The following is a 23,363-nucleotide window of genomic DNA, read 5'->3' on the forward strand; positions in this document are numbered from 1 at the left end:
GCCCTGAACCCACCCCAGGGACTGGGAGAGGTGCTGGAGCTGCTCCATTTCCCCATTTCAATCCCAATTCCGATCCCAAACCTGAACCAGCTGCTTGTCCTCTGCCTTTTCCCTGCCCATCACCCTCTGGGATAAACCAGCCTGGAAAAACGTGGCTGAGGGGATGCACAGGTTTGTCCTCATCCCATTGTCCCACTGCATCCCAGGAAACGGGATTTAGCTCGAGGGAAAGGCACTAATCCCATTTGTTGGGCGAGCAGCAATTCCATTAATCCAGCTGCCCCTGGACTACACCGCCAGTATTTTTTTAAGCTTGCAGCTTTTCAGCTTTTTCCAGCCTGGAGAAGGAGCAGCTTCGCCATCGAGGGGGATTTAATGGGCAGGGGAGAGAGGGATGGAGCTCGGGCAGCGCTGCCCCTCCCAATTTCCATTTAAATGCCGCCTTTGAACACCTCGAGGTGTCCGTGGGGATAATTTGGAGCAGTTTGTTTGTTAATTTTCTCACTTGGGCTGTGATTCCAAGGAAAAGTGGGAATGAGCTCCAATGAAAGTGGGAAATGTGTCCTTTAATCCACCCTGAGTGGGTGAGGGTCCCACAGGGAGGGAGGGGGGCTCTGGCTGGGGCTGGAGCCTTCCAGCAGAAAACGCAGCCGGAATTCTGCTCCAAATACCAAAGGTGACTCCGAGGGGACTCACCCCGGGACATTCAGGGTAAATTACATTTATCATCATAATTCCTGCTGGTCACGGGATACCAAATCCCTCTGATGGGTGATGGAAGCCAGATTTTATAAACATCACCCCCAAATCAAAACAGCTCTAGGGAACCACTTTAAAATCAGTCCCAGGACCAAGCCAGGCTTTTCTTTCCCACCCAACCCATTCCCAAGCCCTGAAACTCAGCATCAAAGGCTGAGAGGGGCAGGAACTCGCTCTGTCCGAGATGCAAAATTAGAATTAGAACACAGCTGAAAGCATCAACCCAGACCCAGGGGTGCCCCAGAGCACTCCCGGCTCCTCAAAGCGTCCCCAGAGCAGCCACAGTCCCCCCAAAACTCCCATCCCAGCCCCAGATGTGCCCCCAGATCGGCCAGAGTCACCCCCAAACTCCAGGCCAGCCTCAGGGATGTCCCCAGAGCACCCCTGGTTCCTCAAAATGCCCCAGGAGCTGCCACAGTTACCCCAAAACCCCATCCATACCCAGAGGTGCCCCCACAGCACCCCCAGCTTCTTAAAAGCACCAGTCCAGCTCCAGGAGCAGCCGCAGTCACCCCAAAAAACCCCAGTCAAGCCACGGAGAGCAGCCACAGTCACCCCAAAAACCCTCCCGGCACTGATCCCACAGCATCCCCATCTCATGCACCCCTCCCAAGCCCCTCGTGCACGGCCCATCCCTGCCGCAGCCGGGGCAGGTGACAGGGAGGGGACACATCCAAAGGCTCGACTTTGCCCTCGCCTGTTCGTGGAAAGCCAAAAATAAAATTTAAAAAATAGGATTTTCGCATTTCGCCCTTCTGGGTTTGTTCCACAAGGACTTTGTGGGATCCTGAGGCCGCTAAAAGCTTTTCCTGCTTTCCTGGGATTTGTCCGCATCCATCTCCGCCGGCTCCTGGCGGGTTTGTGGGGTTAAGAGATTGGTGTCGCGGGGTTAATGTCCCCATTAACGGGATGGAGCCGCGCCGGAGCCTGGGGACAATCAGGGATCAGCTAATGTAGGCTCGGAATTCCCATGGGAATCCCGACTCCCCTCGGAGGAAAACGAGACCTCCAAAGGCACAGAGTGACTTTGGGGAAGGCGAGAGCAGGAGGAAAATCTGGCACGGCTTTCCAGCTTCCACCGGGAAGCAGAAATTCGGATTTAAGGCTACTCCAGAGTTCAGATGGGATTATCGGGGATAAATCCCAGCCCCGCTATTCCTGGTGCAGGTTCTCATCTCTGAGCATCCCTCACGCACCCAAATCCTCCGCGATGCTGCCCCGCCTGAAGCACCGGGCTGAGCTGCCAGCGATTCCAGGCGGGATTTGCCCTCCCTGCCCCACTTCCCTGGCTCTGGGGGAAGCGATCCCCGCGAGCGGAGCCGTCACTTCCCATCGGGATAACTCGGGCTGGCTCCTGAGCGAGATCCGGGAGGGGATGGAGGGGATGAAAATCATCCTGGCAGGAGCAGGAATGGGTGAAGAGTGGGATGGGGTGAGCTGGAAAACTCGGGGAGGGGAGGGTGGGATTTGATCCTAAAGTGCCCCGGGATGTGAGGCTGTGGCCTCGTTTGGGTTTAGAGGTGAAATGGATGCGGGAGCAGAGCTCTGCTGGGAGATTTGTGGTGGGGAAGATTGCGGATGGGCACTGGGCCTTGAAATCCATCCCATAATAAGGGCTGGGGGGATCTCAGGGATCACAGGAATCATGGGGATGTCAGGGATCTGATATCACCCAAAGAAAAGGGATCAAAGGGATCACAGGGATCCCATATCCCCAGAAGAAAAGAGATCACAGGGATCTCAGGGATCTCAGGGATCAAGGAGGATCTCAGGGATTCCAGGGATCTGGTATTGTCCAAAGAAAAGGGATCTCACAGATCACAAGGATCACAGTGATCTCAGAGATCCAGTATCCCACAAAGAAAAGATATCTCAGGGATCAGAGGGATCACAGGGATCAAAGGGGATTTCAGAGATCTCAGGGATCCAATATCCCACAAAGAAAAGAGATCTCAGGGATCAGAGGGATCTCAGGGATCACAAGGATCAAAGGGGATTTCAGGGATCTCAGGGATCCAATATCCCACAAAGAAAAGGGATCTCAGGGATTACGGGGATCAAAGGGCATTTCAGGGGTCTCAGGGATCCAGTATTCCACAAAGAAAAAGGATCTCAGGGATCAGAGGGATCTGATATCACCCAAAGAAAAGGGATCTCACAAATCACAAGGATCACAGGGATCTCGGGGATCCAGTATCCCACAAAGAAATGGGATCTCGGGGATCACAAGGATCTCAGGAATCACAGGGATCAAAGGGGATTTCAGGGATCTCAGGGATCCAGTATCCCACAAAGAAAAGGGATCTCAGGGATCTCAGGGATCTCAGGGATCACAGGGATTTCAGGGATTTCAGGGATTTCAGGGATCCCATGGATCCAATATCCCCCAAAGAAAAGAGATCTCAGGGATCACAAGGATCACAGGGATTAAGGAGGAGTGACAAAGATCCCAAAGGGAGACAGGACACCCAGGTTGGCATTCTCAGGCCTTTGGGAAGCCTGGAAATCCCAACCACACTCCTGAAAACAACCATAATGCTCCAGCCACGGCATTCCTGATCTTTGTGGAGGAGCTGGAGTTGTTTTCCCGAATTCCCAGGGCTTGGATGCAAAGTTTGGCAACAAGGACAGAGCACCTGGAATTTCTGGGATGGGGGAAAATCCGCCTTTTCCCAAAGGCCCCATCTCAGGGTTGGGCAGCACCTGGGAATGACTCCAAGAATGAAGAAATCACTCAGGAAATTCAGATTGAAAAACACCAGCAGCAATTCCCAGCTCTTGATCCCATTTAAGCCAAGCCCAACTTCCTGGAAAGAGCCAAACAAGCACTCAGCTCTTTAATTGCCTCCCTTTCAAGGCTTTTTCTGTCTCCAAGATCCATTATTCCCTCTCAGGGAGGGATGGGGGAAGATGATGGATTGAGGATGCAGCAATTAATAATTTCACTAATGAGAGATGCTGAGCTCTTCGCTGCCTCCCCAGCCGGGAGTGGAGCAGTAAAATAAGAACCCAAACCTTCCATAAAAACCTGTTTGAAGCTCAGATTAGGGGAAAAATATCCCAGAGGAGGAGAATTCTAAGAGAAAAAAGGGATTTTTTAAAGGAAGCTCTAAGAAAAGACACAAATCCTGCTCAGAGTTGGATAATTCAGTGGCTTTTTTGGCTGTTTCTTTCTAAATCCAGGAAACAATCCAAATCTCTCCTGCTTTTTAATTATTTAAAGGTGCTTTTAATGTGTTGTTGGGCTGCTGTAACAGCTTTCCCTGGGGTGTGTCTACAAAATAATGAGGCTTGGAGAAATTGGGATTAATTTTTCATGATTTTTGATGATTGGGTCAAGGGCATTGGTGGAGATTTATTTTTAATTTTCCTGGTTTTAACCAACAGACTGGAATTGGGAATTCTTGGCTGTTAAGTGTTGAAAATCCAACGTGGAAAGAGAAGAAATTGGAGAAGAGAGTGATGAAGCAGCAAGAGAGCAGCAATTCCTTCTGTTTCTAAAACGAAAAATGGGATTTTTCTCCTCAAATTCCTAATTATGGACAGAGAAAGTCATGATTTTCCCTCACAGTCTAAACCAAATTTCTTCATGGTCCTTGATGAAGTTTTTTCCATAAGAATGGAAAATTCAAATTCCAGTTTTGGATTTTTTTTTTTCCTTGCTCAGAATATAAATAAAAACTCATTTTTAATCTTCTCTTTTCCTAAATCTCCCCTCCTGTTGTCCAAAGCCTGGCTTAGGAAAGGTGAAGCTTTTCCTGAGGGAAAATTCCTGCATTTCACTTCGATTCCATCACCTGCTCTGGTCCCTCCCAGCCTTGACCCTGCTTGTGGCAGCTTTTCCCTGGAAAAGGATTTTTAAAAATTTTCCTGTAATTCAGGACAAATTCCACCCGATTTAGATCATCCAGCAGAAATGGGAAAAGTCAGAGAGCATTTCCTGGGATTTGTTGGGAAGAGAAACATCCTCTGGAGGCTGAGGAGGCCCGAGGAGAAACAAGATCCAGCTCTGGATGGGACTGGGATGGGAGAGGGAATTTTCCATGCCCTGAGTCTCCTCCTGGAGGGAGGATGGGGAGGAAGATGAGGCAACAATTCCCGACCTCCAGCTTCACTTCCCAAATCTCAGCCCTTTCCAAAGTGCTGTTTCTTCTCTTGGAAAGGAGAAAAGGGAGAGATGAGCTCTGGATAATTGGAGAATTATCCCTGAAATCATAAATAATTCCAGCAGGGCAGGAAAGGAAGCTGGGAATGATTCGGTGCTGAGAGGATGTAGATATCAGGGCATGATTCCAGAGTTCAGCAAGAGCCTCTGGAAGCAGAAAAGGACTTGAGATGATCCTGATCCACAAAGAAAATCTGGATTCTGGAGGATGAGCCAAACCCTGAATGGAGAATGAGTTGGAGGAGAGGGTGGTCCTGATCCCAAGGGGTTTTTGTGCATTTTCAGGGATTTTTTGCTTATTTCCATTATTTTTCTGCTAATTTTCAGGATTTTTATGTGAATTTCCAGGATTTTTAAGTTCATTTTCAGGTTCCCACCACCTAAACATGACCAATGTGTTATTCCTAATTTTTAATTTTTTTTTTAGGGAGGGGGAAGATGGAGGAAGAGTAAAAAGGCAGAAAGGAGAAAGATTGGCATCTGTTCAGGAAGGGGGAGGAAAAAACAAAATAATATTGGGGTGAGACATGGCTGCAACAAAATCCAAGGAAAAGGAACATCCCCCAGGCAGGAAGGGGAATCCTGCACTTGAATCCCTCGGGAAAACTTTCCCTGGGAAGTTGTTCCTGCTTGGAATGTGCAGAGGCAAAGCAGGACCTGTTGAGAGCCCTTGGTGTGGGGAATCGGGAGCTGCTGCTGCTCCCAAAATTTTTTTGGAGTGATTTCGGGTCTGGCTGCACCCACTGGTTGGTCATTCTCATATTTCTGAGCTGGGAAAAGGCTGAAAAAGGCTCTTTCTCTAATGTCTAATCCCAGCAAAAACCAGTTTGGGCACTGAATTTCACCTCAGGTTTTTCCTTGCTCGTCCCACCTGATTTAAACTCCGCATCTGGAGGAGTCTGATGAGCAGAATGTGAGAAATTCGTGTCGGGGTGTGCGGAAATCAGAATTTTCCAAATCTGTGAGAGGTGGGAATCCTTCCCTGAGTGGAATTGTGTCGGGGGCGATGCTGGGATAACCGGGATCGGCGGGAGGAGGAGCTGTCCCTGGTGCTGCAAAAAGTCTCTCCCTGCTCCCACGTTTTGGGAATTGCGAGGAGGGCAAAGCCAGCAGAAGGCTCCATGCAGAACATGCACAGCTCAAATTCCCGCTCAACCCTTCCAATGGACACCGGGAATGCGAGGAATCTCCTGGATCAAAGCCCTGGGAGAGCTACTGGGAATCTCCCACCCAAAAATATCCCAAATCTCCAGCTGCGACCCCACAGGTGCTGGAAGAAATCCTGTGGAGCCAGAAATGTTCTGTGGTTTGTGGGGTGGGGATGCAAAGGGTTAAAAAGGGAGAGGGGTTTGTGCAGAGCTGGGGTTAAAAAACTCTGAGAGAAAAACTCTTTTATAGGGAAAAGAAATCTCTTTAATAGGGAAAAAGGTGCTTTAATATTGAAAAAAACCACCTTTTTAATAGGGAAAAATACCTTTTTAATAGGGAATACCTTTTAAAAGGGAGGAAACACCGCTTTAATAGAGAAAAACCCTTTTTTCATATGGGAAAACCCCTCTTTAAAAGGGTAAACCCCCTCTTCTTTAATGGGGAAAAGTGTCTTTAATAGAGGGAAACAAAATCTTTAATAGGGCAAAACACCCTCTTCATATAGAAAAAAAACCTGCTTAAAATAGGAAAAAAAAATCCCTGTAAAATAGAGGAGGAAACCCTCAATAAGAGGGGAAAATACCTCTGACTTCATAGGGGAAAAAATGTTTAATAGGGGAAAAAAAATCCCTGGTAATTTGGAAAAAACAATATAACAGGGGGAAACCCCTCTTTAATATTGAAAAAAACCCTTTAATAAGCAAAAATCCCCCTCTTTAATATGGGAAAACACCTCCTCTAAAGTAGGGGGGAAACCCCATTAAAATAGGAAAAAAATCCCTCTTTAACAAGAAAAAAACCTCTCTTTAATATTAAAAAATCCCTTGAATAGGGAAAAAAAAAAACCTTTTTAATAGGGAAAGAACTCTGTTTAACAGAGGAAAAAACTCCAATTTAATAGGGAAAAAACTCCGCTTTAATAGGGAAAAACCCCTTTAATAGGGGAAAAAACCCACCACTATTTAATAGGGATTTTTTTTTTTTTTAATAGGAAAAAATACCCCTCCTTAATAGGGAAAAGAACCCTCTTTAATAGGGAAAACCCTAATTTTAATGGGAACTTGACTCTCCTTAGGGCTCGCCCAGCTCACAGCCACCGTGGTTTGATTTTCACGAGATTTTTGAGTGGCTTTTAATCCTGGCTTAGAGACCTTTTAATCTTCGCCTGCCCCGCTGTGGAGCTGCCCTGATCCCCCTTTGTGCTTGAAACGATTGAAATGCCCAATTGGCGTGGCCATTGGAAGGGTTTTAATGAACTTTTCGGCTTAATTGGCAGCTTAATTGGCAAGCTCCGTTGCCCCCATGCCGATTACCTCCGGGTACGGTACCTGGGCTTGGCGTGGCTTCGGAGGCAGCGCCAGGGATGGGGGGAAAATTGGGATAAAGGAGAGAAAGGGGAGAGAAAAACACAGGAATTTATCAAACAACCCCAACGCGCTGCCAGGACACTTGGAGGCATCGGTGAGCAGAGAGATGAAACTGGGATTAAATCCAACCTGGGAGAGCCCTTGAAATCCAGGAGTCACAGATAAATCAGGAATGAGGGATAAATCAGGAATCCAGGATAAATCAGGAATCAGGATAAATCAGGAATAAATCAGGAATCAGGGATAAATCAGGAATCAGGATAAATCAAGACAGGGAATTTGGGATAAACCAAGAATACAGAATAAACCAGGAATCTGGGATAAACCACGCCACGGAATTTGGAATAAACCAAAAATCTGGGATAAACAAGGAACCTGGGACAAACCAGAAATCTGGGATAAGCCAAGCCTGGGAATCTGGAATAAACCAGGAATCCAGGATAAACCAGCAATAAGGATAAACCAAACCTGGGTATCTGGAATAAATCAGGAATCAGGGATAAACCAAGGCAGTGAATTTGGGATAAACCAGGAATCTGGGATAAATCAGGAATCACGGATAAACCACACCAGGGAATCTGGGATAAACCACACCAGGATCCAGGTTAAACACTCAGGAGGGGCCAGAGGTGGCACTGAGGTGGCATCGAGGTGACAATGGTGTCTTTAAGCCAAGTACTTCAGCTGGTGTTTAGGTCCAATCCCAACAAAAACCAGTTTTGGCACTGAATTTCACCTCAGCTTTTCCTTGCTCATCCCACCTGATTTAAACTCCACTACTGGAGGAGCACGTTAACAGGTTTAATTTGTATAATTTCCTTCATCTGCTTATTTTCCTTAAATTCCAGCCTCATCTTTCCATGGCTTGGCAGGAAATCCCATCAAAGTGAGCAAACCTTGCCTGTTTTGTGCTGTACCTCGTGTTTGGAGGGAAAATTTCTGTGATTTGGGAGTAAATGACATAAATTTTATGATTTTTTTTTCCTTCTGACAGCCAAACTTTGTCTGCTTGGCACCACCAGGTATTTCCTCACCCCACAGCTGGGGTTCATTGTCTTGTCCAGCAGGTTTGGGCACCACCTGGTATTTCCAGGAAATAAAACTGATCCAAATAATTCATTTATACGCTATGACTATTGTCATGTCCAAAAATCGGGTGCAAACCAGCTAAAAATATCCAATTTTCAGCTTCAATCCAACCCTTGTGCTCTCACAATTCCTTTTGAAGCAATTCCAGGCCCCTCTCGTGTTTTCCTCAGCTGTTTTCTTCCCCCCATACAATAAATGTTGCTGGATCCCACCCCAGGGGTGTCAGGTATGGTTTTATTCCCAGAGGATCTGGGCAGGAATCACTTTCCCCACTCAGAGCCATTAGCTGGGATGGGGGATGGAGGGAAGCAGAGAAAACCCCATTAAATCCCAGCTCTAACCCAATCCCAGCTCTGTGAGCTGAGCTTAAAGAGGGGAGAGAGCCGCCCTTGGTTCCCTCAGGGCTCCAGAACTTCCATTTAAATCTGATGGATGTTCCATAACGGGAATTTCATCTGATTATGGGGCTGAGATTGGGGCTCTGGAGGCTTTTAGGGTTGGATGACACCTGTGGGGTGACAGGGAGGTGGCACCAGGAGTTTTATCTGATTGTGGGGCTGAGATTGGGGCTCTGGAGGCTTTTGGGGTCAGGTGACGCCTGTGGGGTGACAGGGAGGTGGCACTGAGGTCCCTGCACACAAAAATCCCTCAGAGTTTCCCCTGTAGAGCTCTCACAGAAACGCAATGGGCATCACAATTACATTTTTTGGACTTGTCACATCCTCTCACAATGCCATTTTTTGGCTCTTCCATGGCCTGCCATGGTGCCATTTTTGGGGTTTGACAAATCCTGCCATGATGTCATTTTTGGAGTTTGATAAATCCTGCCATGGTGCCATTTTTGGAGTTTGTCAAATCCTGCCACAATACCATTTTTGGGGTTTATCACATCCTGCTGTAATGCCATTTTTGGGGTTTGTCACATCCTGTCATGATGCCATTTTTTGGGGTTTGTCACATCCTGCCATGTTGCCATTTTTGGGGTTTGACACATTCTGCCACGATGCCATTTTTTGGGGTTTGTCACATCCTGCCACGGTGCCATTTTTGGGGTTTGTCACATTCTGCCACGATGCCATTTTTGGGGTTTGTCACATCCTGTCCCCCACTCCCTCTGCAGAGCCGAGTGCTACCCTTACCTTCATCCAGCAGCGCCGGCGACTCCTCCACCAGGGTCTCTCCCTCTCCCACCTGGGTGCGGGCGCGGAGCATGAAGCGATAGCGAGAGATGGGGTCTGACCTCTGCAGGGTGAACCTCGTCTGGTTGGGGGACAGGTTCTCCATCACCGTCCGGCCCACCCGGGTCCCGTTAACTGCAGAGGGAAACGGGGCTCAGCCTGGGCCAGGAATTCCTGGGGTGTCCAGCTCATCCCTCAGCCCCTGCAGGGTTTGTGGGGTCACTGTGGGGTCACTGTGGGGGCTCAGAGCTGCTCTTGAACAGGGCTGGGCTGGGGCACTTGGTGACACTCTGGCTTGGGGACCTGCTGGAGGGGACCTTCAGGTGCTCTCCACTGCCTCAGGCTCTGGGGTATCACTTCCTAAACCTTGTGTTTGGATGAGCACAAAAAATGCCTCAGGCTGAACCTAAAATCTTCCTAAATCTGAGATAAAATCAATTTCCTTCCAAAAATTTTGTCTGAGGGAGCTGTTGAGCACCCACCACCCGTCCTGCAGATGGCCAGGACCCCTCCCAACACCAGTTTGTCCCACCATGGAAGTTCCCAGCTCCTCATGGATCCCTGCCCTGGCAGAAAGCAGGAAGGGGAGGATTTCCTGATTTATCACCAGGAATAAGACATGGGACGTACAGGGCTGGTATCGGAGGGTGTATCCTGTGATGATCCCATTGGGATGCTCGGGGTGATCCCACTCCAGGTTGATGATTTCCAGGTTGGGCTGTCGGATCCGCAGGTACCTGGGGGAGCTGGGCACTTGGAGGGGAGGGGGGAGGAGAGGGGAGAGAGGAGAAAACACACATGGGGTGAGGAACCTGAACCAGGTGGAACTTTCAGCAGGGAGGAAAAAGTGGAGCAGCTCTGGTGTGATCCAAATCCTGTGGGATCCTCCGATGAGACCATGGAAGCAGAGCTGGAATGCAGCTCCAGCCCCACTTTTCCTGTCAGACCCAAACTTTCCACCTTCCTTACACCCAGCTCCCATCTCAAAGTTTTCATCCCAAAGATTTCTCCCTTAGAAGCTCAAAAATATCCCAAAAACTTCTCTTAACTCCAGCCCTACTTCTTCTCCTGGACCCAAATTTCCCAGTCTTCCTTACATCCCCATCCCATCCCATCCCATCCCATCCCATCCCATCCCATCCCATCCCATCCCATCCCAAGATTTTAATCCCAAAGATTTCTCACAGAAGTACAAAAAGCATCCCAAAAGCTTCTCCCAAAAACTCCAGCTTCACTTCTCTTGAACCCAAATTTCTCGACACCTTCCTTACATCCCTCCTACCCCAAGGTTTTAATTTAAAAAATTTCTCCCTTAGAAGCACAGAAAGTATTTAAATTACTTCTCTTAACTCCAGCCTTACTTCTCCTCTTGGACCCAAATTTTCTGACCTTCCTTATATCCCCCACTCACCCCAAAGATTTCATCCCAAAGATTCCTCTCTTAGAACCCTCAAAAGTGACTTCTCTTATCCCAAAAAATCACTGGGAAACAGAATTCCAGAGATCTCCCCCAGGGAGCTGCTGCCAGCTGCTCCTCACTCCAAGGAATATTTGAGATTATCACTGCTTTAACTACTGAAGGAAGGAAGGAATTATCCAGCCTGGAGTTAAATTATTCTCCTAATTTCCTCCTAATTGTGGTGTCTTAATTGGGGGAAGAGAGATTGGGGGAGAGCTCAGGGATTTATTTTTAGTTGTTTAGGATATCCTTCAGTCTCCTCAATGTCAGTTTGAGTTGATAGTGATGGTGTAGGAAAAATTAAAAACTGCATTTTCCCTGTGATAAGAGTAAAATCCACTGTAATTATTAATTAATGCCACCCACATGTCCTTATAATCACCCCAAATGTCCAAAGCCACCCCTAATCCCACAGAAATAGGGTCACAATGCCCCTGCCAGTGAAACCTACAGGAATCAAACCCTTTCTTCTGCAACAACCTCAATTATCCTTTAAAAATGGGGATTTTCCTAAGGAATTGGGAAGAGGCGGAGCTGGAAGACTCTGGGATAAGAAGATAAAAGAGGAGACTGCAAAATATTTTGAGGCAAGACTTGCAAATCTTTTCTTGCATTTTTGTGACCTTCTGCACCTGAATTCCCTCCTGTGCTGTAGGAAAAGTCACTTCCAGCTGTTGGAATTGCGGCTCCAACTCGGAATTATCAGCGTGTCTATAAATAGCTCCTGTGCCAGCGACAAAATTAAACCCTTGAGTCCATCCTTGACACAAGAACGAGGTGCTCTTGCCTTAAAAGCCTGGCAGTGATTCCTGAAGGTCCTGGGAAGGTTTTCTGGCTTTTTCCAGGATGGTTCCAAGCATTGCCACGTCCCCAAACCGCGACTTGGGGACAGTCACGGCTCAGGCAGCAAATCAAGCGTATGGAGCTGTGCCTAGGAGAGGCTTTTGCAAATTTTTCTCTTGTTCAGCCCAAAATCTTCTTGGCTGAAGCATCCAGAGCACCTAACAGGGATTTTTGGGAACGCTGAAGGGCTCAGGACCCAACTCCAGCAACATCACCAACAGCGACAACGCCCGGGCGGCGCTCAGCTAAAATCACTCCTCAGCTCCCTGGATCTGCTCCACCCAAACCTGTCCCAGCTGGAAAAAATTCCCAGTGGGAACATACCTCCTTCAGGGGTGGGGAATTCCTTCATTTCACTGCGGGGCCCATCCCCACGCCCGTTGGTCACCACCATCTCCAGCTTGTAGTTGCTGTAAGGGAACAGCCGGGACACGGTGCCCCGGTTGCGGTCTCCAGGAAAACTCACAAACTGCCGTTTTTTGGAGACCCACAGGTTCTTCAGCAAGCTGCTGTCTCTCCAGAAATAGGCCTTCAAGAGACAGGCAGGCCGAGTGAAGTTTTTTCCTGTTTTATCACGGGTTTTGGGGGTTTTTAGATGTTAAAAAGCAGAATTTTGTCTTTAGTGGCGGCTCAAGGCTGTGGGAGATTTTAGAGGAATTAGTGAAGATCCATGAGGAAAATCATGGGGTGTTACCTGAGGAAGAGGCTGAGCAGGGGGTTAAGAGCTTCCCAAAACCACTGAGCTCAGACTAAAGCTGTTGGTAATTCCCACGGATTAAAATCCGAGTGATTCTCCCTTTCCACTCAGAGCAGTGGTGGATAAGAAAAGGTGGGACACACCCAGGCACAAACAAAAGCCTGGATTTGGGAAATCTCCCATTCAAGCTCCTGACTGTAAATCCTGTAATTCCATGCAGAAACAAGAATTCATTCAGAAAATCCCCCAGAATCAGGAGAAGATGACGAACAGATGATTGGATTGGGAATGCTGGGGCTCTTTGCCAGAGATGAGGTTTTGGGAATGTTCTCACACCCAGGGCAGGGCCCTGCTCAGGTTTTGGCTTCCCATCCTCTGTGAATCACCAGCGACTATTAAATATTAGCTATAAGTCCAGACAGACAGATAAATATTCAATATAAACCTGGAAAGACCAGGAAAACCATGTATCCACACTGGCTTTAGCACCCAGTTAGTCCTGACTGCAGGTTTAGGGGTTGTTGATCAGTAAAAAACACTGTCAGTATTTTGGGGATGACACAAAACCTGTTGTGGTAGGGGTCACTCCCTCAGAGCCCCTTTGCTTTGTGGCCAGGACCACCCCAACCCCTCCCTGTTTTCTTGGAGGATCCTAAATCTTGCAACCAAGAGGAAGCAGCAGGAGATGTCCCCAGTTCCATCCTGACACACTAAAGAGCAAATCCTGGGTGCTGCTTCAAATCCAAAGGCTCCTGGTGACCAAAGAATGTTTTCTGTCATCCCCACACGCAGCAGCTCCATCTCCAGGAGCCAGCTGGGAATTTTGGGAGGTTTAGGTGTGTTAATGGTCAGTGTTGGGCAGGGATTTGGGATCGGGGAATTTGGGATTTGCTCACTCGGTACTCCTTGAGCTGTCCCTGGATGGTGTCCAGGTGCACCCGGGTCCAGGTCAGAGCTATGGCTGTGCTGTTTAAGACTCTGATCCTGACATCCGTGGGCGCAGCCTTGGGATCTGGGCAGGCAGGGATAAAGCAGAGTGACCATTAAGGAACCTGGAATGACCCTGGAGCTTGGAGAGATGGAAAGCTGGACACTCCCTGCTGAGCTTTTCCCATCATGAGTCCCTTGAGCAGTAGCCCCACCATGGCTCCACCCTCTTCCATGGGGAGAAAATAAATCTGATTTCACTCCTCCAGCCATCAGGAGAACATCCCCACTCCAGCTAAAAGTGGAAATTCCTGCAGGGAAGGGTCTGGCTCACCTCCCTCTCCAGCTGAGGGACTCCAGCACATCCAACCCTTTCCTGCTTCACCTGTCCCGAAGTTGGACCACAAAGTTAAAAAAAAAAAGGAACATTTCCATATTTTTAACTGGAATTTGGCCTATTTGCTGTTGATCCAGTTGGGTTTTTACCTCCTTTCTGCAGCTTCTGCTGTGTGGAGAGATCTGGAGCGAAGCACCTCAGATCTGTTCGCCCAAACCCCGCAGCGCCCCAGAATCTCCAGATCACCCCCAAAATCCCCCCTGCAGCTGAGGCAACACTCACAATCCTCCCCGGAGTATCCGATGTAGGTGTCGGGCTCCGGGGCTCTGCCGAAGTCGTTCTCAGCCTGCACCTTGATCTCGTAGGGGACGTAGATGGGCGTGTTCCACACCACGTGCCGCGCGCCCCGCACGGTCTCGTTGCGCCAGCTCCCGCGCGGGTCCCGCCGCCGCCACCGCACGATGTACCTGAGGTTGGGCCCGTAGGCCTGGGTGGCGTTCAGAGGCTTTGGTGGAGAGAAAAACAAGGGAAAGGGAGAAGGAGAAAGAAAAAAAAAAAAAAAAGCAAACTCAAAACCGATTCGATTTCTTTCAAGGAGATCCAAAAGTTCTGCTCAGCAGTGGGGTCTTATTCCAAATCCCAAAGGAGAGCAAGGTTTTGTTCACAAGGAGAGGCAGAATGAGTTTTTGCCCTCCAGAACAAGGACTAAGAAATTTTATTCATAAAATCCAGGATTTTATTCCTAGAATGGTTTGGGTTGAAAGGGATTTCAATTCCAAGCCCCTTCTATGGGCAGGGTGGGACAAATCAGGTTCCACAAACCCAGATTCCTTATCTATATATTCTATAAAATCAAATGTGTGCTTAATGTAGAATTACACAATAAATATTCCATATCCACTCTCCTAATATCCCATCTCTATTCCTGCTGCCATTCCAGCCCTCCTCACAGCTCATCCCTGATTTGTGGCTGACACCTGCTGGTGCAGGGAGCAAAGCAGGAGCGGCTCCATAAATCCTCTGAGCTGCTCAAGGACTCGACTTTGGGGCATCCTCGGGAAGATGAGTCTGCAATCCAACATCTTTGGGTGTCACGCCTTTGACTTATTTTTATTTTGAATTTTTCTTTTTATCAGAGCCTTTCTTGTACTTTCTGCTTTTTATTTCATGGAATCCTGGAATGCTTTGGACTGGAAGGGGCCTGAAATCCCATTCCATTCCATCCTCATGGGCAGGGAGATGACCCATGATCCCAGTTTGCTCCAAGATGACCTTGGACATTCCCAGGGATGAACCAGGCATGGAATTTCCAGAAATTCCATCCCAGCCCCTCCCCACCCTCCCAGGGAAGGATTTATTCCCAATATCCCATCTATCCCTGCCCTCCAGCACTCTGAACCCATTCCCCCTCACCCTGCAACTCCATCCCAAAAGGCATCCAAGCAGAACTCACTGTCCATGTTATCTCCATGTTGTTTTTTTGGGTCCCTGCCCCTTGAACTCCCGTTGGATTTATTTCAGGACCTGAAATTCACATTGAAAACCAAAACAATGAAGTTTTCAACGTCAAAAAACAACCACTGAGTGGTTAAAATCCTGCAAGACGAAAGTCCTTCCAAGACAGAAGTCAATGGCCTGATTTTTCCAAAAGTCCCCATTCAGGTTAATGGGACACGAGACTCTGAGTCCTCTGGAAAACCAGGCCATTTATTTAGGAGGCTCTTTTTTGTTCCTTAAATGTCCTAAATCTTTGAAAGGAAACCATTGTGGAGGGAGGAGAGTTTGTCACTTTGAGCCTGAAACACGGCGGGCACTGCTGGCAGCCAACACTAGATGCCAGCAGATCCTCCAAAAATCTCCCTGGAACGGGTAAAGGAGAAAACACAACAGAACTGCCGAGATTCCCAGGAATTTCTCATATGGAATTTTCCCAAATGTTCTCCAACAAAGCACTGGGAAGACAATCTCAAATCTTGGTTGTGGATTGGAGCTTGCTTTGATTTTTTGTCACAGAATTTGGGTGGGAAGAGATTTTAAATCGCCCAACTCCACTCCCTGCATGGGCAGGGACACCTTCCCCTATTCCAGGCTGCTCCAAACCCCATCAAACCTGGACTTGGACATTTCCAGGGTGGCACAGACACATTTTTTCTGGATAATTTGTGCCAGGGCCTCACCAGCACCCCCACAGCATCAACCAGTTTTAACAGCAGCCAATAACTGAAAATATTTGCACTTAAGTCTGATTTTCCTACAGATTTCCAAGCTTCCTGTAGTGTGAAAGGACTGGAAAAATTTCTTTAGGAATTTTCTCTTTAAGGAAAAGAAGGAAAAGCAGTTTTTTAAAAAAATGAATGAGTGACTTTCGCATAAATCTCTGCTCTTTGCTGCCCTGAAGAACATCACTCACAGAATCCCACACAGAAAATTCCACCCTCTCCAACATCTTCCTGGGATCAAGGAAGAGACTCCACAGGGGATTTGGTGGATTCCAAAGACCAAAAAAAATCCCTGGGGAAAAACTCACGTGCCCCGTTGGTCTGGTAGCGCTCGGAGGGCAGGCTGGGCACGCTGCTGCCCACGTTGTTGACGGCGATGACGCGGAATTGGTAATTCACGTACGGAGAGAGGCTCAGCACGGCCGAGTTGACGCTCCCGGGGTACCTGGAGTGGTTGTGCCACACTCCCGGCTGGATACGATCCTCCTCGAACTGGACAATGTAGTCTGGGAAGAGCAGGAGGAGGAGTGTTGGAGAGGATGGAATGGTGAAACCTTGCAAATATGAATGCATAGGTTCTGAGAGCGAGGTTGAAATGAAAGCCACTTTTGAGACACCAAGCCTCAGTTACTAAATAACTAGAAGACAATAGAATAGCTCACTGAAAGTAATCCCCTCTTGATGGAACAATGTCTCCTGCTGCAAAGCTGGTCCAAAGGTCAAGAGAAGACCTTACCAGAGTCCAGAGGGTAGTTTCTAAAGTATAACACACTATGGTAATACAAAGATTCTTATAGGCTGTATGTAAATGTTATAGAATTTGTACCTTGTATTAGATTGGTTAGTAGAAATTAGAATATTCATTGTATTGTAAATGGGAAATCGCCCTCTTACTCTCTTACCCTTGCTCTCTCTCTCTCTCTCTCTCTCTTTCCCCTCTCCTTTCTTTCTCTTACCCTCTTTGTTCTTACCCCTCACTCTCCTCTTGCTCTTGCTCTTTTTCTCTCTCTCTCTTTCTTTCCCCCTTACCCTCTCCCCGTCCTGCCCTTAGCAGGACTTTCTATACCCTCACAATAAAACTGTAACTGCAACAGCCACCCTATGCGGAGCTCCTGAGTTTGTCCACGAAAAACCATCCACCGCGTTACACAGACTCTCACAGAGGAGGGTGAAGGGTTTGGATGTGATTTTCCATCACTGGGAAGAGGGAGGGGGATGAGGATTTTGGGGACAAACCTGTGATGGGGCTGTTGTTGTCGTCGCCGGGGATCCACGTCAGCCGCACGCTCCTCTCCGCCAGATCCGACAGCTCCAAGTCCCGGGGCCGCTCAGGTCGTGCTGTTGGAAGGGGATAAATGAGGCTGGAATTGTCCCAGGAGCAAGTCCCAGTTCCCACCACCTCTCCCAGCCCCGTGGGCAGGATGTGTTCCAGGGCACAACCCACGTCCTGCAGCTCTTTAGGAGACCAGAGCGGTTTTTAAAATACAATTGTGGTCATTTCTGGCAGTGTCTTGCCTAGAAATCCTGCCTTTCTGAGAAAAATCCTTCAGGAAAAATCGAGTCTTTCCCTAAAACCAAAAATAAATTGTGGTGGAAGCATCATGTGCTGGTTTAGGGGGATTTGTGACCTTACACGGAGAAATGCAAATGAACAGCAGGGAAAGGACACAAAACCTCAGTGGAAACATAGATTTGATAGAAATCCCCCGTGTTTTTAAAAAACTGGTCACAAGGACAGGCTTATGGATTAACAGGAATAAATTCCAGGTAAAAATTAGGGGATTCCGTGTGAGAGTTTGAAAATCCCATCAGGATTTTTAAGTGGAAGGCAAAGTGATTGCTGTGCTCAGGAACTGCCACCGTGGGATGCAAAATCTGGTGGAACAGGAGCTTTCTACACATTTGGATGGGTTTTCAAGGACAGTTTGGGCAGGACTTGGAAAAATCAGCCCCTTCAAGGATCATTTGGGCAGGACTTGGAAAAATCAGCCTCTCCAAAGACAGCTCGGGCAGGACTTGGAACTTCAGCTCCTTCAAGGACAACCTGGAAGCATCAACTCCTTCAATGACAAAATGGAGCTTCAAGGACAACCTGGAAACATCATCCCCAAGTTTTTCCAGCTGCCACCCTTTTCTCTTAGAGTTATTGGTGAAGGAAAACCGAAACCAAGGTGAAAAAAAAGGAAGGAGAGGAATTAGTGGTGATTACCTTTGGGTAAATCTCTCAAGCGAATAACAGGGACGGCTGCAAGGTAAGACAATGCTTGTTAAACGGGTTAGTTTAAGCTTGGGTGGCCAAAGGAGCACCTGGCAAACATAAAGTTCCAGATTTCAATGGGAATTGATTCAGTTTGGGAAGCAGAGCAGGAATATCCTTCCCCCAGAGACCTCCATGTTTTACCCACAGTTGTAGTTGACAGCAAAAGCAAAATATCAGTCTGATGAGGGATTAATGAGCCATTAGGGGGAAAAGGAGGGAAAATAAATCAAGCCCAGGAGAATTATTTGGGATTTGGGATTCCTGTTCCAGCTGTGGCAGGTGGTGGCATTCCTGGAAATCTGAGGTGGTCAGGGGATGATAAATCCCTGTTTGCCAAGTAGAGATTGCAGTGGCACAAACAGGGAATGGGGTGAAGCTGATCCCTCCCTGTGCTGCAAAGGGGACACACACAGGGTCAGGAGGAGCTGGCTCAGCCCCAATCCCATTGCTCAGCACCCCAACACCCCACCAAATTCACCCCCAAATTTAGGGCTTTTCTGATGGATCTTCAACATCCACCTGGGGATATTTCAGGCTGTGTGCAACAATTCCTGTTTCATTCTTTACCCTCAAATCCCAGGTTTATTTTTCACCATTTCAGTGCCATCATTTAAGACGAGGCAGAGAATCCTGTGACAACAGAACCCCTGCTCTGCCAGCACTTCCCTGAGCACCCAGGGGACAATCCTGGAGCCCAGACCCCCTTTCCAGCCTGACCTCGAGGTCGGGTTGTCCAGTTCAAAGCCAAGCACTCAGGTGTGGGGTCAGGAGGGCTTTACCCAGCACAGTGAGATAGGCCTTGGCCTCATCCTTGTCCAGCTCTGTAGTGGCCACGCACGTGTAATCGCCCTGGTCCTTCTCAATCACTCCAAAGATCACCAGACCATCCTCTTCCTTCTTCATCCTTCAAGGAAACAACATCCCAAAATTCTGCCACAATTTTAGGAAGTAGTGTCGAAGGCTGGATGTTCCCTGGCAAAATGCAGCTGGAAACCCAACCCAGAGCAGGAGAACATCTTCAGTCTGGAGGTTTTATCAGCTAAGGATGTGCTGGGTTATTCTGGGAAAACTCATTTCCTAAGGAATCACACGCCCTGGGGTGTATCTGGGGAATAATCACATTTTTAGGACAACAGCCAAACCTGGGCTCGTGCCCTGGAATCAGATCTTGCTTCACAAGCAAAGGGAGGCAGGTATGAAAAGGAAATCAAAGCTGCACCAGCCACAGCAGACAAACATTAATTTTGGAGTGGCTCATTGTGAATTCCCAGGTTTTATCAAGATGTCCTAAAATACCCGGAAATGAAACCTGAGGCAAAGTCTGGATTTGCTGATAAACCAGCCAGAATTGCTGGAGGGAGCCAATGAGATTAAAAGTGTCAAGAAAATCAAATGTTGATTAGGTGCGAATTCAATATTTATCCCTGGAGACTCCTGGAATGTTCTGCTAAAATTCCAATAATTCTGGGGGAGAAATCGATGGAATTTTTTGGGCACAGACCTGTTCCCCAGGTACAGGGGGGCATCGTCCTTGAGCCAGGTGACCATGAGGCGGAGAGTGGGGTCGTGTTTGACGCGGCAGTGGAGCCGGATCATGCTGCCCCTCTTGACCACCTGGTCCTCGGGGGCCCTCACAATCCTGGTGGGGTCTGTGTGGGGTCACAAACAAAGGGTCACATTCCAAACTCCTCGGGAAACACTCACAATCCTGGTGGGGTCTGCATGAGGACAAGGGTTATGCCCCAAGCATCTCAGGACACGTCATGATGGTGGTGGGGTCTGGAGGAGGTCAAGGGTGAGGTCTCAAACTCCTCAGGCTCCCTCACAACCCTTCTGGGGTCTGCACGGGGTCACAAACAAAGGATCACACCCCAAACTTGTCAGGGTCCCTCATGGTCCTGGTGGGGCTGCAGGAGGTCACAAAGGGTCGTGTCCCAAAACCCTGGGGCTTGGCTCAGGGGGCTCAGCAGAGAGTGTAATTACTTGGGAAGGACAACACACTTGAGGTGCTTTCCCCACTTTGAACAAATAAATTAATTTAACAAGTCATTAATTTGTGCTGAGCCTTTAAAAAAAAAAAACATTTTTTGGAGTCAGCAGTTGGATTTGCTGAGTGGGGTAAAAATTATTCCAAAAATGTTTTATTGTCCTCAGCTGACCCCAAGGACCATTTGGAGACAGTGTTGGCGATGCTGATGGCATCTCCCAGCCTGGTAACCAACCCAAGTCCTTCCACCACCCCCAGCCTTGGTTTTCCCCAGTATTAAAACAGAATCTCCCCCATTTTAAGGCTCCCAGCTTTGACCTGATGGAAGATCAGATCAGCCACAACCAACCCCCTTCACCTCAAGGATTATTCCTGATGCACCTTCCAGAAAATCCAAGACATTAACCTCAACTACTTCTGCTGCAACTTCCCTAAGATCCAAGATTTTCACCTCAACTATTCCTACTGCAACTTCCATAAGATCTAAGATTTTAGCCTCAACTATTTCTGCTGCAACTTCCAAAAGATCCAAGATTTTGGTGCCTCTGTGCCCCTACCTTTGACCTCCAGGCGGACCTGGGCCTCAGCTTTCCCCAGGATGTTGGTGGCCACGCAGGTGTAGATCCCCTGGTCCTCCTTCCGAGCCATGAACATCTCCAAGCTCCCATTCTCGTGGGCTTTGTAGTTGCCTCCATCCAGCGTGTTCCCCTGGCCGTTCTTAAACCTCCCAACACCACAAAGTGCTGTTGGAAGGGAAGGAAAAGCAGGAAACCCTCCCCTTTCCCACCCCTTGGGATGGAGCGGGATGGGATCCGGCTCTTACCAGCGCAGGGTGGGGATGGGAGACCCAAAAAAGGGACAATCCAGGCGGGTCCTGTTGTTCTGGATCACCCTGATCAGTTGGTTCCGGGGGGCCAGGATCCGGGGGGCAACATCTGCCAACAGACAAAATTCCAGCCATGGAGAAGGAGGAAAAATGGATTTTGCTGGTTTTTTCCAGCCTTTTCCCTGATTTTTTGGTTCACTTTTCCTACTGGCACTTTCAAAACCCAGTAGAGCTTCTCCATTCCCACTCATCTCCCCTTTCCTCTCCTTCCAGCCTCGTTTTGTGACTCATATCCCTGGATTTGCTCAGCCTTTGCCTGGTTTGAATCCATGACAATGAATTCCTGACTCTGTGCATTTCCTAAGTGCAGCAAAGGAGAAAACTCATGGAAAACTTCTGCAGGGAAAAGGGGGCTTGGAAAAACCAGGGAGAGTGATGTTTACATGGGAATATGGTAATAGGATAGAGGGGAATGATTTAAAACTAAAATAGGAGAGTTGAGGTGGGATATTGGAGAGAAATTCCTGGCTGGGAGGATAGGAAGGGGCTGGGATGGAATTCCTAGAGGAGCTGCAGCTGCCCCTGGATCCCTGGAAATGTCCAAGGCCAGTCTGAAAAGGGCTGCCTGGGACAGTGGAATGTTTCATCCCCCACCTATTGCAAGAGGGCAGAATTTCAGATGAGTCCCAGAATCAACTGGGAAAAAGGTTGGAAAAGGTTTCCAACTTTTCCAGCTGGTTGGGAAAAGATCAGAAAAGATTTCCAGCAAGGTTGGAAAAGACCTTTAAGGTCATCAAGTCCAACCTATGACCCAACACCACCGTGACACTAAGCACCACATCCACCCTTTTAAGATGAGCTTTGAGCTGAGCTTTAAGGTCGTTTCCAGCCCAAGCCAAGCTTGAATTCCATGGAAACATGACGTTTGGATGCTCCCATCCCCCAGGCTCACCCAGCACGCTGACAAAGGCGTTGGCCAGCAGGTAGCCGTGCTCGTTGGACGCGTTGCACTGGTACACGGCGCTGCTGCCGATCTGCGTGTCCCGGAACACGATGGTGTCCCCGGCCACCTCCCGGCTCGGGTTGGGCGGAGACGCTTCAAAACAAGGACGACTCCTTCAATTCACCTCTTTCAATGAAAATCCACCCCATAGTATCATGGAGGGTCTTCCCAGCCCAGTTCAAACCCGGTGATGGTGTGTGAGCTTTACAGCCACAGCTGGGAGCCACTGGGTGAACTGGGCTTATCCCAGACAAGCTGGGGGTTCACAAGGAGCCCCCGTGGGTGTTGGACCCCATCAACAGCTCTGGCTCATACTCAGGCAGGAGATCCTTGGCTGGGACTTGGGCTGAGGTTTCGGTAGGATTTGGGCTGGGATTTTGGAGAAGGCAACACTGCCTTGTGCTCACTCAGGATATCCTTGGTTGGGATTTGGGATGAGATTTTGGTTTGGATTTGGACTGGGATTTTGGAGGAGGAAGTCACTCTGGCTCGTGCTCAGCCATGAGATCCTTGTTTGGGATATTGGTGGGATTTGGGCTGGGATTTTGGAGAAGAAATCAACTCTGGCTCCTGGGATTTTGGAGAAGAAATCAACTCTGGCTCGTGCTCAGCCATGAGATCTTTGCTTGGGATATTGGTGGGATTTTGCTGGGATTTTGGAGGAGGAGGAGGCCCACTCTCTCCCTCACTCACATTCGATGGGCTCTCCGTTCACCAGCCACTGAATGGACGGTTTGGGATTCCCGTTGGCCCGGCACACGAGCCTGCCGTCCTCGCCAGGGGCCAGGATCAGGTTCTCTGGCTGATCCAGCCAGTAGGGAGCAGCTGGAAAACACCCCCACCCCAGTGACACAGGGACAATGACACCACCCCCGAAATCCCCCCTCCAAATCTCCTTGAGGGAGGGAGGCAATGGAAACACCGAGCAGTTTCCCAGGATTCGGTGAAGGAGGTGAGGCCCCTTTCCCTCTCCTTGGCCACACAAACCCATTATCATTTCTATTAATGAGATCCCATCCGCACTGCTTTTGGGGCTGTTTGAACAAGATTTAATTTGAAAAAGGGAAGATTTTGATGGGATATTGAGATGGAATTGTT

The 23,363-nt window shown here is 48.5% G+C and overlaps 1 protein-coding gene across 19 annotated transcripts in view; it reads right to left on the reverse strand.

Annotated features, from left to right (window-relative positions):
* NFASC (neurofascin) overlaps window positions 1–23,363 on the reverse strand; it is a 67,269-nt gene that overhangs the window by 16,348 nt on the left and 27,558 nt on the right. For 11 of the 19 annotated variants that reach the window (XM_079327062.1, XM_079327060.1, XM_079327073.1 and 8 more), the window contains 13 exons: window positions 22,959–23,090; window positions 22,215–22,358; window positions 21,260–21,371; window positions 20,994–21,160; window positions 19,951–20,098; window positions 19,229–19,353; window positions 18,399–18,434; window positions 17,426–17,527; window positions 16,498–16,695; window positions 15,424–15,494; window positions 14,253–14,475; window positions 10,338–10,460; window positions 9,663–9,842 (listed from right to left, as the gene is read on the reverse strand). In XM_079327062.1, coding sequence (XP_079183188.1) covers window positions 9,663–9,842; window positions 10,338–10,460; window positions 14,253–14,475; window positions 15,424–15,494; window positions 16,498–16,695; window positions 17,426–17,527; window positions 18,399–18,434; window positions 19,229–19,353; window positions 19,951–20,098; window positions 20,994–21,160; window positions 21,260–21,371; window positions 22,215–22,358; window positions 22,959–23,090 — 1,761 coding nt within the window. Of the gene's footprint in view, window positions 1–7,401; window positions 7,417–9,662; window positions 9,843–10,337; window positions 10,461–12,333; window positions 12,539–13,602; window positions 13,719–14,252; window positions 14,476–15,423; window positions 15,495–16,497; window positions 16,696–17,425; window positions 17,528–18,398; window positions 18,435–19,228; window positions 19,354–19,950; window positions 20,099–20,993; window positions 21,161–21,259; window positions 21,372–22,214; window positions 22,359–22,958; window positions 23,091–23,363 lie in introns of those variants that run through there. The other 8 variants (XM_079327067.1, XM_079327056.1, XM_079327059.1 and 5 more) reach the window with 6 other exon arrangements.

Source organism: Erithacus rubecula (genome assembly GCF_903797595.1).
Source record: "Erithacus rubecula genome assembly, chromosome: 26".
In the NCBI taxonomy this organism is placed as follows: Eukaryota; Metazoa; Chordata; class Aves; order Passeriformes; family Muscicapidae; genus Erithacus; species Erithacus rubecula.